At 42.0% G+C, this 16,680-nt stretch overlaps 1 protein-coding gene across 4 annotated transcripts in view; it reads left to right on the forward strand.

Annotated features, from left to right (window-relative positions):
- bcar1 (BCAR1 scaffold protein, Cas family member) overlaps nucleotides 1-16,680 on the forward strand; it is a 159,211-nt gene that overhangs the window by 110,183 nt on the left and 32,348 nt on the right. For 3 of the 4 annotated variants that reach the window (XM_086208299.1, XM_086208298.1, XM_086208297.1), the window contains one exon: nucleotides 2,776-3,516. In XM_086208299.1, coding sequence (XP_086064425.1) covers nucleotides 2,851-3,516 — 666 coding nt within the window. In that variant the 5' untranslated portion in view covers nucleotides 2,776-2,850. The remainder of the gene's footprint in view (nucleotides 1-2,775; nucleotides 3,517-16,680) is intronic. The other variant, XM_086208300.1, reaches the window with a different exon arrangement.

Genomic DNA, 16,680 nt, shown 5'->3' on the forward strand with positions numbered 1-16,680 from the left:
TGTCTGGGCCCTTCCTTAGGACCTATTCGTCTTGACCCTACCAAGGGCATAAAAGCCCCAAACATCTTAGCTCCTAGGATCATTGGGTCATGCAAACTCCTTCACCACCATAAGATGGTAGCTCAAGGAGGAGCAATTGTGCACGTAAATCCTCTGAAGAAGTTAAGAGGGTATTTCAAATATAAGATGTATGACTAATCTGACTTTTGATTACTGTGTAGCTCTCAAATTGAGGAAGACTTTCTGAGCCACTAAGAATAAGCTGAATGATGTGAGTGTATGAGGGGCAATAGCGTTTTACATTCTCGATCCCAGCCCGCTGTGAAACTGTTAACAGGCTTTCACTTAAGCACGGCAAAAGTCTCACCCATGGACTCATTCAGCTGGCCAGTGCTTTATGTGTGTGTGTGTGTGTGTGTGTGTGTGTGTGTGTGTGTGTGTGTGTGTGTGTGTGTGTGCATGCGTGCGTGCGTGTGTGTGTGTGTGCGTGCGTGGGTGTGAAGCCCACTGCAAGCTGTACCAGCCTGTGAGGTTCAGGGTGGGAGAGAGGAGAGCAGGCTCAGGTCAGACAGGTACAACTAATATTGGTTTATTTTAAAAAAAAGTTCTAAGGAGGTGTGACTTGTGTGCATGCTGGGTTCCACATAGGGTGGATGTGTGTGTCTTAAGAGATCAAGACCTTGGATTGAAAGGGCCTATTGTCAGTATATGGCAGAGTTTCAAATCCTCATACTATAGAATTGGAAACATGAGTATGAGTCACGGTGGGTGTAATTAATACACAGTATGTGTGTCTCAAACAAAATAGCTCAACTAGGAAGCAACATGACCTTGTGTTTTAGCAACAAAGCAGGGACCTTCAACTTCAGATTGCAGGTACTTAACTTAAACTTAACTTAAAAACTTTGTTAATTCATCCAGATTGTAGCACAGATATTTTGACCTTTAAAAGCCACTCAACATTGCTCTGTTTGTTGTGTGTTTGGCAGCTGAAATGGTTGAAGTGGTCAAGCCATAACCACACCTTAAAGTAACATAAAAATGTAAATGTGCGCTTTTTCCATCAGGAAAATGTAACAGAAAGCTTTGTTGCCGGAAATTTGCCTTCAGTTGCACTGTACATTATATCAAAAATGTGAAAAGAGCTTTGAGCATAGTGAGGGTATTCCTCAACAAGGCACTCTACAAGCAAAAAAACAAGCACTGTCTTTACTCAGATAACCATCGCGTGTCGCAGGGATTAGATGATTTGTGGATGATTTGATTGGAAGTTGCAATCTCCATAGATTCCCTCAACCGAAAGCCAGTGGGGTTGTTATACTGGATTTTGTTTCAAGCAGAAAGTCATCTCTGTGGTAAGCAAAAGTTGATAAGACTGAACACATTTTGTTCAGCAAGATTATCTTCACAAATGAACATCACTTTTATGATATTTGAAAAGAAAATGTACAGTAATGTCATCCGTCTGCTTTGACTGGTTGGAGGGAGAGAGAGCAGGAAATCAGAGCAGAGACAAAGACAGACAATGGAAAAAGATATATAGAAGGAAGAGAAGGACAGAGATAAAGAGAGAGGGAAAGAGAAAGGGAGGAGAGAATGACAGACAGAGGCATGAACAGGTTGTAAGGAGAAAGACAGAGGGACGAGGCCACAGTAAACAATAACAACAAACTCCCAATAATAACAACATCTACAGGTTACTCAAGCAATCAGTGCCAACATAATATCAGCAATTATATTACAGCAAATACAGTACAAACACAATGTTGTTGTTAATGCTCATACAGTACTGACAATACTAATATGAATACTGCTAGAACCGACACTAACATCGATGCTAAGGGTGGCAGCTTGAGCCTCTTCAAGTCTGTAGCCTCCTCCAGAAGTAGCATCAGTCAGGGCAGCAAGAACGTTCCTGGTTCAAGCCCCAGCTCCAGTATGGGGTCTTTCTGTGTGGAGTTTGCATGTTCTCCCTGTGCCTGCATGGGTTCTCTCTGGGTACAGTCCAAAGACATGCAAGAGGGGACGAGGTTAATTGGATACTCTAAATTGACCGTAGGTGTGGCTGTGAGACCGAATGGTTGTCTATCAAAATGTGTTGGCCTGGTGATGGACTGGCGACCCATCCAGGGTGTACCCTGCCTGCTGGGATAGGCTCCAGCGCCCCCTTCCCCCCCGACCCTTAATGAAAATGGATGTATGGTAAGCTGTGGAAAGTGTGCTCGTAATGGTATCAGCTGCTGGCAAGTGCAAGGGCTTGCTTTTTAGATGTCACATTTTACAATATCTCATCCTTAACACAATTCCTGTTGACAACAGCCACAGGAAGAGGTGCCAAGCTCATTGACACATTGTCTAGTCATCCATTTCTCTGTAGTGCTGAAACATAACAGCTCTGATGCATTCGCACCATGATGAGCTCAACTTACATTGACTGACTCAACAGAATGTGTGTAATGTCAGCATCCAGCTTACTCATGCCACCCTCAGCTCTGGAGTGTGAATTCCTCTACTGCTTCACTCAGGCATGCATGTTTCAACAGTTGGCCTGCCAAGGGACCAACCAAAGTGACAGAGAGACATTATATTTTGCTCATAACTCATACATTAAACTGTTAAGTCCCCATGCACTAAAATAGACTGACATGACATGATAACAACCAGAGGATGATAGATCTCTTTTGAGAAAGCTTAATTGACAGTGATGAGAGTATGAACCAGTTTAATTGTACCATCTGTTCATATCTGTGTTATATTGTTCTTCTTCTGCTGCAGAATGTGCTGGCCAAGGCGTTGTACGACAACGTGGCAGAATCACCTGATGAGTTGTCCTTCCGCAAGGGTGACATCATGACAGTGTTGGAGCGTGACACACAGGGATTGGATGGCTGGTGGCTCTGCTCACTTCACGGTCGTCAAGGTATTGTCCCTGGCAACCGCCTCAAGATCCTGGTTGGCATGTACGACGGCAAGCAACAGCAACAAGCCCCTCCCTCCACATTGGATCCAGCTTCCTGTTGTCCCGCCCCCCCGTTGCCACGACCCCCAGCCCCTCAGAGTGCCTACTCCAAACCCACACTTCCATCTGTTATTGCCACTTCCACCTGTGGGTTTCCCAACAAGACCCTCCCCTCTACTCAGTACACATCCATGCACTCTGCTTATGCCACCCCCAGCCCAGCACACCAAAGCCCTGACTCTGTCTACATGATTCCCCCTTCCCATGGTCCCAAACCAAGCCCCCAAAGTCTATATCAGATTCCCTCTGGCCCAAGTGGACCTCCCCCCAATGCCCTGCCAGTACCCCCCAGTAAGGGTCCAGCTTTAGCACAGAGACAATATCAGATGTCTGGGCAGGATGTCTACCAAGTGCCCCCCTCTGTTGTCCCAGGGCCAGGCCAGGGGCTTGCACAAGGAATGGCCTCCGCAGTGGGAACAGGATTGGGGCAGGATGTGTACCAGGTGCCCCCCTCTTTGGAAAAGAGGAACAGGGAGGGCAGCAAATCACTGGGCAAGGTAAGCAGTAAGGAAGGAGGGGGAAAAGAATGGATTATATTTAGAAGTTATTGGAATGTTAAAAAAACAAACAAAAGGAATTGTATTAATAATGTGTTAATATAGCAATTAGAAACACACATTGTTTGCTTATATCTGTGTGTCTTATTTATTTGTTCTCAGCTCAAACATTCATGATGTTTGACTTCAATATGAATTGATATAATCAGCCCATCAGGAGGACCTGCATTTTTCCTCAAGTTGGGGTCCTTCAAACTACATGAAAAGCATCAATAACTTCGTGATCTTTGCTGGTAGAGTCTTCGGACCATTTTCACATTGATTAGTCCCGTTGAACATAGACCATGTAAAACCTCCAAATCTGAAAAGTGAGTTAGACTGAGCTAGTAAGTCAAGGGAACAGTAGGATCGCTTTTCAGAGACCTCTATATAGTTAAACTTTTCAAACAGTGTAGGTGTCCTCTAATGGCCATTAATTTATGCCAGTGTGATGCACTTCTCTCTTGGCCTCATTTTTCTGAAGCAGAGGTTGCATCCACTTTAGTGCAGTCTTTGGATTAGGTTCAACTTGGTCTTTGGATGCAGAAAATCATCTCAAATCCATATAACAGATTGTCTTTAGATTTATTTGGGCAATGTGGGTCAATACTTATTTGGCAGCAAAACATATGATCAATGGTAGTAAGCTTTTCAGTTCAGAAAATAAAGAAAACAAGCAATTAGATCATAAAAACAAATGTTAAATCATCAAAATAATGTTATTTGTGTTGTGTAGTAGTATGATGTTATGTTACTATCACAACAAAAATGTAAAATAATGGCCTGTTAAAAACAACTTGGAGACAAAAGAGGATGAGGAGACAACAAAGAAGAAAGGAGAATACGTGCGGATGTGCATGTGGGTATATGTGTGTTTATGAGGACAAGTGAATTAACAGATTGTTAATAATTCAGTTCTAATATTTTGGTTGAACGAGTAAGCAATCTACCACTTTACTGTGCCAGCAGGTGTGTGTGTGTGTGTGTGTGTGTGTGTGTGTGTGTGTGTGTGTGTGTGTGTGTGTGTGTGTGTGTGTGTTTGTAAGAAAGAAAGAGAGAGCGAGAGAGACTCCAGATGATACCCAGGCTTTACTCTGCAGTCAACATCGAAGCTTCATATGAGAGAACTAACATGAACACGTTGCACTACACACTAAGGATCGATCGATCGATTAATCGGTGCAATCTTTGCTTTTTTTGCTTGCATCGGCCGATCCGCGCGAGGGTTCTCCAATTTATTTTTCCCCGGCATGATTTACAGTCAGCCATCTATGCGGGCAGCTCTATGTAGCCTGAAGTCCCCGCAGCCCACATGCAGACTATGCCCCTCCCCCACTGGTTGAGTGGTGAAAGCAACATTGCCCTGGAAGCTGCTCCAGGACAACAGTAAGTTTTAATTTTTTTTCTTTAGTTAACTTCACAGCATGTCTAATATCCAGGGTTTTCCTTCATAGAGTGTTTAGTGGCGGGAGCTAAATTTCTCACCGCCACCAGCCCATGAGTCTGTGTTCATTTTTCTCTGGCTTTTTATGCGTTTACTGGTACACACTCAGCTCCCTCTCTCCCCCAGAGCGGGGCGGAGTAGGTATTGCAGGAATATCAGAGATCTTAAGCATGCACTAGAAGAACTTTTTAGGTAAGAAAAATGTTTTTTATGTTGTACAAATTGTGTAAATGTTTTGTGAAAATGTGTTTAGAGATGTTTGCTGTCATTATCAATACAGTGGTGGTGGAGTTTTTCAGTCAGCGTCAGCTCAACTGATCTGTGTGTCTGTGTGTTTGTGTGTTTTGGGGGGGCTGGGGCATCTCACTTAATGGGGAGAAGCAGCCACCATATCGATGAGAGATTATATGAGAGAAATGTTTTTTGCATGGTTGAATTTTTGTTCCTTTTAAAGTCAAGTTTTTCATGCCTGTTCTTTGTCTCAGTGCTGAAAAATTGAAACCTTGGCAGGGCTGATTTTGGGTGATATGAATGTCAGATGATGCTAAAAGATTGATGCTAATCTGTGTTTTTATTTATTCTTTATACAGATGGCTGTCAAACAAAACCCAGTGTCACAACATTTCAGTGAGCCCGCCTTCAGGGAAGGATCATTATGATATAGTTGTATTATTTATGTTTAAATATTTGCTTGATTCTATTTAAGTTTAAATATTTATATTTAGTTCATTTAAATGACAATAAATCTTTCCAAGCCTGTAATATTTGCTATCATTGTGTTCATTAATGTTAATTGAGGGGGCAAAAAGAGGTATCAGCTCAAGTAAATGGGCGCAAGAAATTTGGCTAAGGATGATGGAGAAAAATCGCAATCAGGATCTGCCCTGTAAAATCCAGATCTGTCTATCCCTACCACAAACCATCCATCTATCTATTTTCTACAGCTTATCCTGATCAAGGGTTGCGGGGGGGGGGGGGCTGGAGCCTATCCCAGCAGCTTATGGGCGCATGAGGCGGGGTGCACCTTGGACGGGTCGCCAGTCCATTGCAGGTCCAACAAGAGAGAGAGAGACAACCATTCACACTCACAGTCACACCTATCGTCAATTTAGAGCATTTAATTAGCCTAGTCGCCATTTGCATGTCTTTGGACTGTGGGAGGAAGCTGGAGTATCCAGAGAGAGGCAGGCACAAGGAGAACATGCAAACTCCACACAGAAAGTTCCCGTGTCCGAGCTGGGGCTTGAACCCGGAACCTGACCATAGGTATGACTGTGAGTGTGAATAGTTGTCTGTCTATATATATTGGCACTGGCACTGGCGACCTGTCCAGGGTGTACCCCGCCTCTCGCCCAAAAGCTGCTGGGATAGGCTCCAGCCCCCCCACAACCCTTAAGCAGGATAAGTGGAAGAAAATGGATCTATGGATGGATCTAAAACCTTTCAATTGAAAATAGTACTGTTTCAACATCTGTAAAAATACATAAATAAAAGCTACAACATTCTTTTGTTGTATCCACAACATTTGAAGTGGCGTAACAACCTCACAACACCCACCACCAGTGACCTATCTTATAATTACAACTTCACATTATTGTTCTTTTCACTTGTGTGTGTGGCATGCTGCAGGCATTTATATAGATTGATTGAAATCGTGGAGGTAGAGTTTGAAAGTTGCAGTTTACTTAATGATGGAACACGCACGCACTGATCGAAGGGGCAGCTCCTCGAGCAAATATCATCTGTTGAACAAAGAGTTTTACTTGAGCCTGTGTGTGTGTGCGCACACGTGTTGGTGTGCCTGCCTGCCTGCAGAGGAATTCAACCTCACTGTGAGGACATTGATGTATTCTGAGAAAATGACATAGGATTGTCTTGGGTGAATATATACGTCAATGGATCTGTTCTGCAGTGCAGTTAAATGAATAATTATCAAAGATGATTATTAATTTTTCTTAAAATCCCACCCATCCATTATCCTGTTAAGGATTGCAGGGGGACTGGAGCCCATCTCAGCTGCCTTCGGGAGAAGTATACCATGGACGGGTTGCCAGTTCATTGCAGGGCCAACACATATAGACAACCATTCACTCTCATACCCAAACCTACGGTACTAGTCCCCTCTTGAAATTTTTTGGACTGTGCGAGGAAGCTGGAGTATCCAGAGAGAGCCACGCAGGCAAAGGGAGAACATGCAAACTCCACACAGAAAGATCCCGTGCCCGAGCTGAGGCTTGAACCCAGAACCTTCTTAATGTGAGCCAACAGTGCTAACCACTGCACCACCACCAGTCTTAAAATTAATAAAGTGGGAAGTGGGGAGAAAAGAGCTGAGAGGTAAAAAGATGGACTCAAAGTCCGTGATCCTGCCAAACCAGCTCACTGAAGAGGATAATAAAGCCCTCAGCCTCGGTTACACCATTGAAGATGACAAGCTGCACGTCATGGTTGCAGTGAACTTTTCCAAGAAGAAGAAAAAAATGTGCCCCGGTCAGGACTTACTGAGAGAAGAAGTTAGAAGACAAACCCCTGAACCACTCACCAGAAGAGAACTGTTAAGCCAAGTCTCTGGTCTCTATGATCCACTCGGGCTTGTGGCTCCTGCAAAGCACAAGGGAGCCATCCTGATCCGAAGAGCTTTTCAAGAAGCAAAAGTAATGTATTGTATAAAAGGGATGCCGCCTTGTCCAAAGAGCTCCAAGAAGATACCATAAAGCTCTTCGAAGAGTATGCTGACCTGAGTAAACTCAGATTCATCAGACCCTTGACACCGCCAGATCCATGTGAAAGACCAAGTGGCATCACCTTTTCTGATGGCAGTGAGCATGCATGGATACCAGACCTTCTTTGCTAACAGAGTCGGTGAGATCCAGATGTCTGAGATTGGTGGTGGATTCCAGGGCCAGCAAACATCGTGAATATCATCACCAGAGAGGCCTGTCCTGATGATTGAACTGAGGAGTCCGAGTGGCAGTCAGGTCAGAAATTCCTTTGACTTTATGAGGATGAGTGGCCGAAGAAATCCGCGAAAGATGTCACTGCACAAGCAAGGAACAATATTACAAAAATACAGAAGAAATCATTTGTCACAGTATTCACCCGAAGTCAACTGAAAGAACAAGATCCAGATCCAATCAGAGTCCAGAGGACAGAGTCCAAGTCCAGAAGACTACCCACGATAGCAGCAGTCCAAACACGAGTGGACGAAAACAGAAAACTAAAACGGCTGGTCGGGACAATAGCATGGACATGGAGAGCAGCGAAGAAGCTCCTGCATCGCAAGATTGGAGAAGAAGTGAGAAAGAAAAGTGGGAGGCAGTACGGTGTCATCACGGTCAACCAAAGGAAAGATGTGTTCCGAGACCTATGCCTGGCAGCACAAGAGAGTGTACGCTTTCCAAACACAACAACTGACAGACTGGTTGTTTACAAAGATAGAACAAGTGGACTCCTGATGTGGGGTGGCAAGATCCAGACTTTCAGAGAGGACCCCTGCTGCCTTTCCAGGCCTGGCTTTCCACCATTCTGGCCCGAGAAGCACACAGTGAGGGCCACGGAGTGGCAGGAACTTTGCTGCAGATGGGAAAGAAAGCATGGGTAATCAAGGGAAGAATTATTGCCCAAAAAGTAGGTTATAGGTGTGTCATCTCCAAGATGGCAAGAACCTGTCAGCAAATAATGGGAAACTTACCTGAAGAAAGGTCAAGTCCGACTGCACCATGTCAGTTCATGTCTATCTTACCAGGTGAAGGATGATGTCAAGAGGAGAGTGAGCATGAAAGTATGGGTTGTGCTCTTCTGCTGTATGGCAAGTCGAGCCATCCATGTTGAACTGGCAAACACACTACAAGCGGAAAGCTTCCTATTTGCTTACCAGAGGTTCACTTCTGTCAGAGGCCATCCCCAGAAGATCTGGTCTGATCCAGGTATGAACTTAGTGGGGCAAAACCTGTCCTAGAAGAAATGTACACCTACCAAAAACAAACAGTCACTTGAAGAATACGCTGCTAAAAATGAGATCTACTGGATGTGGAGGATCCTTCCAGCTGATTCACCTCACCGAAATGGCACAGCCAAAGCTGTTGTCAAGGTCACCAAAAGAGCTCTCCAAAGTCTTGGTAGAAGTGAAGACCTTACCTTCAGCGAATTCCTGACAGTACTCAAGCTAGCTGCTAACCTTGCCAATGAGAGACGCCAGAGTACAGAGCCGTGAAGACTGTATCTACTGCATCACTCCAAACACCCTGTTGCTTGGCCCAGCCACACAGAGTGGAGATTTCAAGACATTCGACTACACCACCTACCCCTTCAAAAGGCTGCAAGAGATGCAAAATCAATTCAATTACTTTTGGACGTCCTGGAGCCAACTCGCAGGTCCAAACCTGTCGCCGCAGCAAGTGGCATACTGTTGAAAGAAATGTTGCTATTGGAGATGTAGTTTGGCTCTGCGACCAGAACGCATAAAGGGGGCAGTTCAAGCTAGGAAGAGCTGTTGCTGTAACTCCAGATTCCAGAGGTGTCGTCCGAGATGTCCATGTGAAAGTCACTCCGTGGGTGTGTTACAGTGAAGACTCTAAAACTTTCACCAAAGAGTCCACATCAAAGCAGAAGGATTTCCTAGTGACCATACTGCACCGGGACGTGCGGCACCTCGAGTGGGAGGTGTCTCAGCGATCTGCCTGGAGGTGTGGCTATGTGTGCGCTGCACGTGACTGTGGCTGTGCTGCTGTGAGCTCACACAGCGAGTGCGCTTCTCTTCGGCGCACCTCAGCAGGTGAATGAAATCAGCTGAGCGCGCCATGCACAAACAAAAGGAGCGACGTGCCAGTCATTTGGATGGCATGCAACAAACTGACAACAGCATAAGTAGTTGCCGGAGAACACTTCACAAAGGTCTAAACGCATAGGAAAAAGGGCTCTTTATCAAAAAGTGCTACCGGATTTTCACTGTCAAGTGTCTTTACAACTGCATTGCAACCCACACTTGACAAAGGAAGGACTTTGACCGGACTCAGGATTTCACTCACCTCCTTACTTTCTACCTTGTTTGAGTTTAAATAAAAGAAGTGAGGTTGTGGGTAACCTGGGTCCCAAAGTCCACTTATTCCTGGGGTCTGAAAGAGATTACATGTGTTCTGAGAGCACAAAACCTTCCATTTGGTTGTCAGAGTTCAGAGAGCTTTAGCATCTGGGCTGTTCTGAGGTTTAACTCTGGGCAGAGTTCTTGTTACCTAACTACATTCCTAACATCAAACATACATTCAATTAAAACTTGTACATTCTTCACTGCCTTTGGTTTTTCCACTGCTCCAAATGAGAAAAAAGAGAAAGAAAGGAGAAAAGGAGGGTGATAGGTAGTTAGGTGGCTTAGTCCTGGGGAAGATTAAATTGAGCCTGTGGGATTGACTGGTGTGCACATCATGGGGGCATGAGGCAGAGGACGTCCAGTCTGGTCTGTAATGTTTGTATGTGAATGTTGCCCTTCCAGAATCCAACATTTAATACTGACTAAAGTCTAGGGCTGCAGCTATCAATTCTTTTACTAATCGGGTAATCTGTCGATTATTCTGATGATTAATCAAGTAATTGGATAAGAAACATTAAACATTCTGCAATTTTTTTTCCAATTATGTTACTTTTGCTTTATTTAAGAGTAATGGTACTTTACAAAGGTGCAGTGGTTAGCACTGTCGCCACTGTCAAGTCCTGGCTCGGGCAGGGGATGTTTTTGTGCAGAGTTTGCATGTTCTCCCTGTGCCTGTTTGGGTTCTCTCCGGGTACTCTGAAAAGAAGAAATGGATGGATGGATGGATGGATGGTACTTTACCCCGCCTCTCTCTCTGGCCTGAAGGCTGCTGGCATAGGCTCCAGCCCCCACACCCCACGACCCTTAACAGGATAAGTGGTTGAAAATAGACGGATTTTTTTTTATTTTACATTTTATGCAAGTACAAACAGGGTCCTACAGGGGATTGGTTCACCAACATGCCACCTTTTTCCCCTCTTATGAGGTTGCGCGCCATTAAAGTACAACAAAACCATAAAATGTATATTTTTCAAAAAAAGGAAATAATTACATGCAAAATTTTTAATTGTAATTAGGTATTTTTACATTGTGGTATTAATGCTTTTACTAAAGTAAAGGATATGAGTACTTTTTCCATCACAACAGGTTAGTGATCAGTGTTTCAGTGACTCTCTGTGGCTCAGTAAATAGTGTTTGATTTATGGCCGTCTGCTACATTAAAACACAGACACCACGAATTTCTATTTTTGGAGATGGCACCTTTTTCTGTCGGTCTAAAAGGTAACTTGAGACTTGTGTCCATTGTTTCTACTAAAATAATCAAACTCATGATCTTTCATGGCCTTGGGTTCCTTTGTAGACACGACGCTCTCTAACTTTCTGTCAAACTAATGACAGCGGACTGTCTGTAAACAGCATGATGTTACACTCTGCAGTGTTTCACACACAGAGACTTTATTTGTGCAGACACTCATTTACTCGTTCGCATCGTCCACTCGACAGCATCCGAAATTTGATTCGTGATCCATCTGCCCTCCTCTCCTCCCTCACCTGTTCGCTGTGCTCTGAGAAGGTCTGACAGTTTTTGACTGAGACAAAGACTCTCTGTTTAATATAAAGGCCTCCGTATAAAGTTGTTTAATCTTATAAGTACACACCTGGTTGGTATCGATGTCATTTGCCATCATATTAGTTTAGACTGCTTTAACAAACTCCATCATTAACAAGTCTTTTCTACAGGCAGCTTTCTGCAGTGAAAACAGAATCAAGGGTGAATTTAACATGAAATACAAAAATAACCGAGTGGAGCCCTTATAAATCATTGTGCTGATGAGAAAGTCAACAGATCGGACACAGACAGGGTAAGAGAGGAGAGACGCTACAGCTGTGTGATAATGAATTATATCAAAACTTTAACTTAAACCTATCAATACTCTGGTCTTGAACAATTCAGTGGTTTGATACCGAATTTCAGGGCCCACCCTGATGTGCATACCAAAGTACAGTTCAGATTTAAAGGAGGGTTTGAGGCAAAAATTTTGCCACAAGGAATTTTAGTCATCCAATTACTCAAGGCATTGTGTCAGCCCTACTTAAAGTCTGTATATGGTTTGTCTCTTCAAGGCCTAGTCTTAGAAGAGGCTATTGTTGCTATTTCTATCAGGGATGGGTTCACTGTTCATAGCGAAGGTCCACGCCAAAAGCAGCAGGCTTCTGCAGTTTCTGTGTTGATATAACTGTAGGTGATGTCACAGTTTGGGACTGATCAGCTGGTGCTCGTGCGTGTCTGGTCTTCTCCAGCTGGCAAAACCTGGTTCTTAAGGCTTTTTATGTGCATGTAGGCCCAAAGACATTCTATTGTTTAAGTGTAAGACTCTTCGTCTGGAGTCTGTTGGTGAGGCACAACAAATCTAGAAGTCTCCTCCTTTCCATCGCATCCACCCCTGGATTAGAGAAAAAAAATCTTCATTCTTAATTAGTGCTTATAGAGGTGTGTGTGTGTGTGTGTGTGTGTGTGTGTGTGTGTGTGTGTGTGTGTGTGTGCGGTATGAGGCTGCTCCAATTTCTGTCACACAAGTTTTCAAAGATCCAAGGTTGATGAGCTCCTTTAACTTTAGAGTTTTCTGCATTGCATTCCAAGCAGCAGGTGCAGCATACTTAAAGCACTGCTTACCAAACTCAGAATTAACTTTAGGCACATTTGATACATAAAACTCAATGATTACAGTAAATTGCTGTCAAAACATCTACAGTGAATTGCTGTGAAATTAATGCAATTATTAGCCAATTATTTACTGTAAATTTACAATTTAAATACTGTAAGATATTGTAATATTCACTTGTTAATTGTGATTTTACTGCACCTACATAACCATGCTTTCATATGCTCAAAAAAAGAAAACAGAACAAAATAATTTGTTTTCACTTTTTAATTTAACTGCAAGTTTAATGTAAAGTGCCAAGTGCAATTACATTTAACATGACATGCCTTTTTTGTCAAGTCAGTAATAAAACATCTGAACAATAGAATATGTACATATTACTGCAAAATAAACCTTTATAAAACCTTGTTTAAGACCTTTAAACCAACATAAACCTTTAAATGGGATTCTCAAAGTTTTCTAAAATTTCCTTCTAATATGCCTGCCTCTCAAAGTCCACGTTTTCTGCTGAACGTGCTCACATGTGGGATGATGCTGCCATGCTTCCTCTTCGCCTTCGAGCCCGTTCCTGAATTGATGCTCAAGAAGAATTTTAAATCAAATAATCAATAAAGCATTAATATTAGGTGATCTTTATCAGGGTTTTTCCTACATATAAAATTGAGAGGCGGCCGCCTCCAGTTAATTTCGTGCCACCCCTAGCTCTCAAAACTCCAATGTCATGAAAATAGTTATTTCCTGGCAAGTGTTATACTGGATGGAGGTTATTTTAACTGCAGTTGCAGCGTTGCGCCGCTGTGGAGGTGCTGTGTCAACAACAGTGCACTGGATGTCGCTGCAGAAACTACCGAAGAGAAAGAAATACTCTGTTCGCAATGCGATGCGTGTGTCGCACGAACCGGAGTAAATCGCCTCCAACTGCAGCAGCTCCACTACCTGCAGGAGCTGCACGATGTTGCGCAGCTCCTCTCTCGTGTTTGTCTGCGGATTTATGTTTGTGTCTGCTGGTGTGTGTGTGTGTGTGTGTGTGTGTGTGTGTGTGTGTGTGTGTTTGTTTGTGGTATGTCGCACTGCTACACAGCTTTCCAACAGGTAAAATGTACATGAAACTGTTTTGAAAAGCAGTCGATATGTTTTAAAATAATTAAAACAAGTCTCTGACTGTAGCAGAGCTGAAATGTGACACAGGATTGTTCCTTCCAACACACCTGATTCAAATGATCAGCCCATCATCCAACTCTGCAGAAGCCTGATAATGAGCCATTCATTTTAATCAGGTGTGTTGGAAGAAGGAAACACCTAAAACATGTAGGGCACTTGGTCCCCAGGACCAGGGTTGAGAAACACTGTTATAGACCATTTTCACTCATTTCAGTGAAAATTTTCATTTGTTCCCTTGGCAGTTTTTTTTTTTTTTTAGAAACTTATTAAAAACTGTTTTTTTGCTTGTTATAAGTAGAATAAATCTGCCAATAAAACAAGAGGAAACTGTCTGAAAACAAGGTACTTATAAGGTTATCTCAGGCGTAATGAGATATTTCTGACTAGAAGTAAGAAATGGTAATTAAGATTTTGAGTTTCTGCAGTGAATTCATACACTTAAGTATTTTTATTTCAGTATTTTTATTTTACTATTACCCTGGAACAGTTCCACTTTTCCTGGTTGTGTTCAACTAGTTTACATGAACTTTCAATTTAATGTTGAACAAGGCACCTTACATTTGAATTTATATATTTTTTCTTAATAAAATAATGCTTTAACATAATTGTCATATTCTTAATCAAAAGGGGACTCGCGATTGAGATTGTTGAAGCTTGCAAAAAGCGCAGCCAACCCGCTCAAAATGTTGTCTTGTGGCCCCCATCACTCCATTTTCTTAAATGGACAACAGCCTTGCCTTCATCAGGTCACCTGAAATGATGTACTGTTGTAAGGATTTGGAATGCTGAATGTTTCATTTAGCTGTTAAGTAACATTGAATGCTCAAAGAAAAATTATCAGAAGAGATCAGAATCAGAAGAGACAAGCAACAAAATAGAACATGTTCAAAACACGAATCAGCAAGTTACAGTTTGTGAACATGTGTAATAACTTTTTGATCATGTATAAAATATTCACAATTTTCACTTATTTCTTGCAAATATCAAGGTAAAATCCAAACAGTACCTTGTACAATCAAGCAGGGGGTGCTAGGCAGAATCTCTGTCCTTTGGACATCAGCGGCAGTGGCACATGGCTGTAAAATAAGATAACTATCATACAACTGTTGCAGCAAATATTCTGTAGGGTGCATAGTTGACAGTTCACTGGTCTCACTGATTTAGAGATAATAATACAACATTAATACATTATGCATCGGGGAAACATGTAAAACTTTAAAAACATCTATAATGCAACATAGATATTGGATATGAGGAAAATGACCAATAGCCTTTCTACATAAAACTTTTTCAGGATTTATTTACAACATCTTAAGTGTAGAGATTTGGACGGTAAATGTAGTTGGTCCAATTTACAACATAGATGTGCTAAAACAAAATGGATCATGTTGCGAAAAACCTAGGCCCTATTGGTTTTAATGAGAAATTGAAAGAAAATATTTATTTTTTAAGGAATATTTTGTGTCTTTTGAAACGTAACATCTCTCCAATGGTGGAGTAAAATCTGCACAAAGAATCATTTGGTTATTTGGATTTGGAAAAAGTTTTTTTTTCTCCCTTCTTTATTCTTTAAATAATTTTTTGGGGGGGGATATTTAATTGTCATTGAAAGTGAACCTTTTTTGTTTGAAGTTTTTAATTAAACCATCATTTAAGTCCAATTTCCATCTCCAAATGAATTTAAATTGAATTAAAGACCCACTGTTGCAGAATTACAGCATTTTAATTTCAGCTAAAAAAAAGGTTAAAATCTGATTTTTTTTGCCTCCCCCAACCACATAAACATAGTCATAGGGTCTTATTGTTCATTCTTAAAATGGTATTAGATTGAAAATTTATATTTAAGTACCCCCCACAAGCTCCTGAATCCCTCACAACTTGGAAATCTTCACACGCTTTTTTTCACTGGATCAAATCAATGTAAGTAAAATGCCTATAAAAAAATTTTCTTGTCAACATTATAATGTCTTGAACATGTAAATATGTTGTTCTTGTGGAATAAATTCCCCCACAATGAATGAGATGATGTTTTATAGATGTTGTACTTTTACAACACTGGGTCTTTCTTTCTGGGTCACTGCTGCAACCAGTTCTTTTGTGTACAGGTAGAACATGCTTAGGAATGCTAGGTCCTGAGTGGGGCACTGTATTAATTCCTTTTATGATGATAATAAGGTGGTCAGTCAGACAGCATTTTTCGATCTGTCAATAGTCAAGCATAAGATATGGCAAAAACAAGTGGTCATATGACCCGAAACCAAAAGAATCGTTAGGTGTTCATGCAAGTCATTGGCCGCCCATCAAGGCTAACGACTCACATGAACATAACAACACATAACAAGTCTTTTGGTTTCACTACACACACCGCTCAAATACTTCTGTCAGTTGTTTTTTTTAACCTTTATTTTACCAGGTAGTCATTGAGATCAGGTGATCTGTTTTCCGAGCGAGACCTGACCAAAATGGCAACATCTAAAACAAGCAAAATAACACAAAATCAGACAAGAATAAACAAAGTGACATAGTACAGAGAAAAAACGAACAGTGAAACAAGGCCAAAAGTAGATAAAAGTCAAAGCAAGGAGGCAGGGGGAGGCTGGGCTTTATAAAGGGTCACTGAGGAGAGAAGGTCAGGTTAAGGGAAATGTGAATACATTATCCAGCAAAACAATTACATTGTCCCTTTTCAGTCTTTAAAATGTCCAAAGTCTGGGTTTTAAAATCAGATATGGTGGTGTTTGCAGTTTGAGAGTTTTTCGAAGTCCATTCCAGGCAACCGGAGCAGAAAAAGAAAAAGCCCTTTTCCCAAACTTAGTGCGAGTTCTGGGTAC

The sequence above is a fragment of the Aulostomus chinensis genome, chromosome 7, assembly GCF_037954235.1.
Source record: "Aulostomus chinensis isolate RoL2024-O1b breed Wild chromosome 7, RoL_Achi_v1.0, whole genome shotgun sequence".
Taxonomy (NCBI): domain Eukaryota; kingdom Metazoa; phylum Chordata; class Actinopteri; order Syngnathiformes; family Aulostomidae; genus Aulostomus; species Aulostomus chinensis.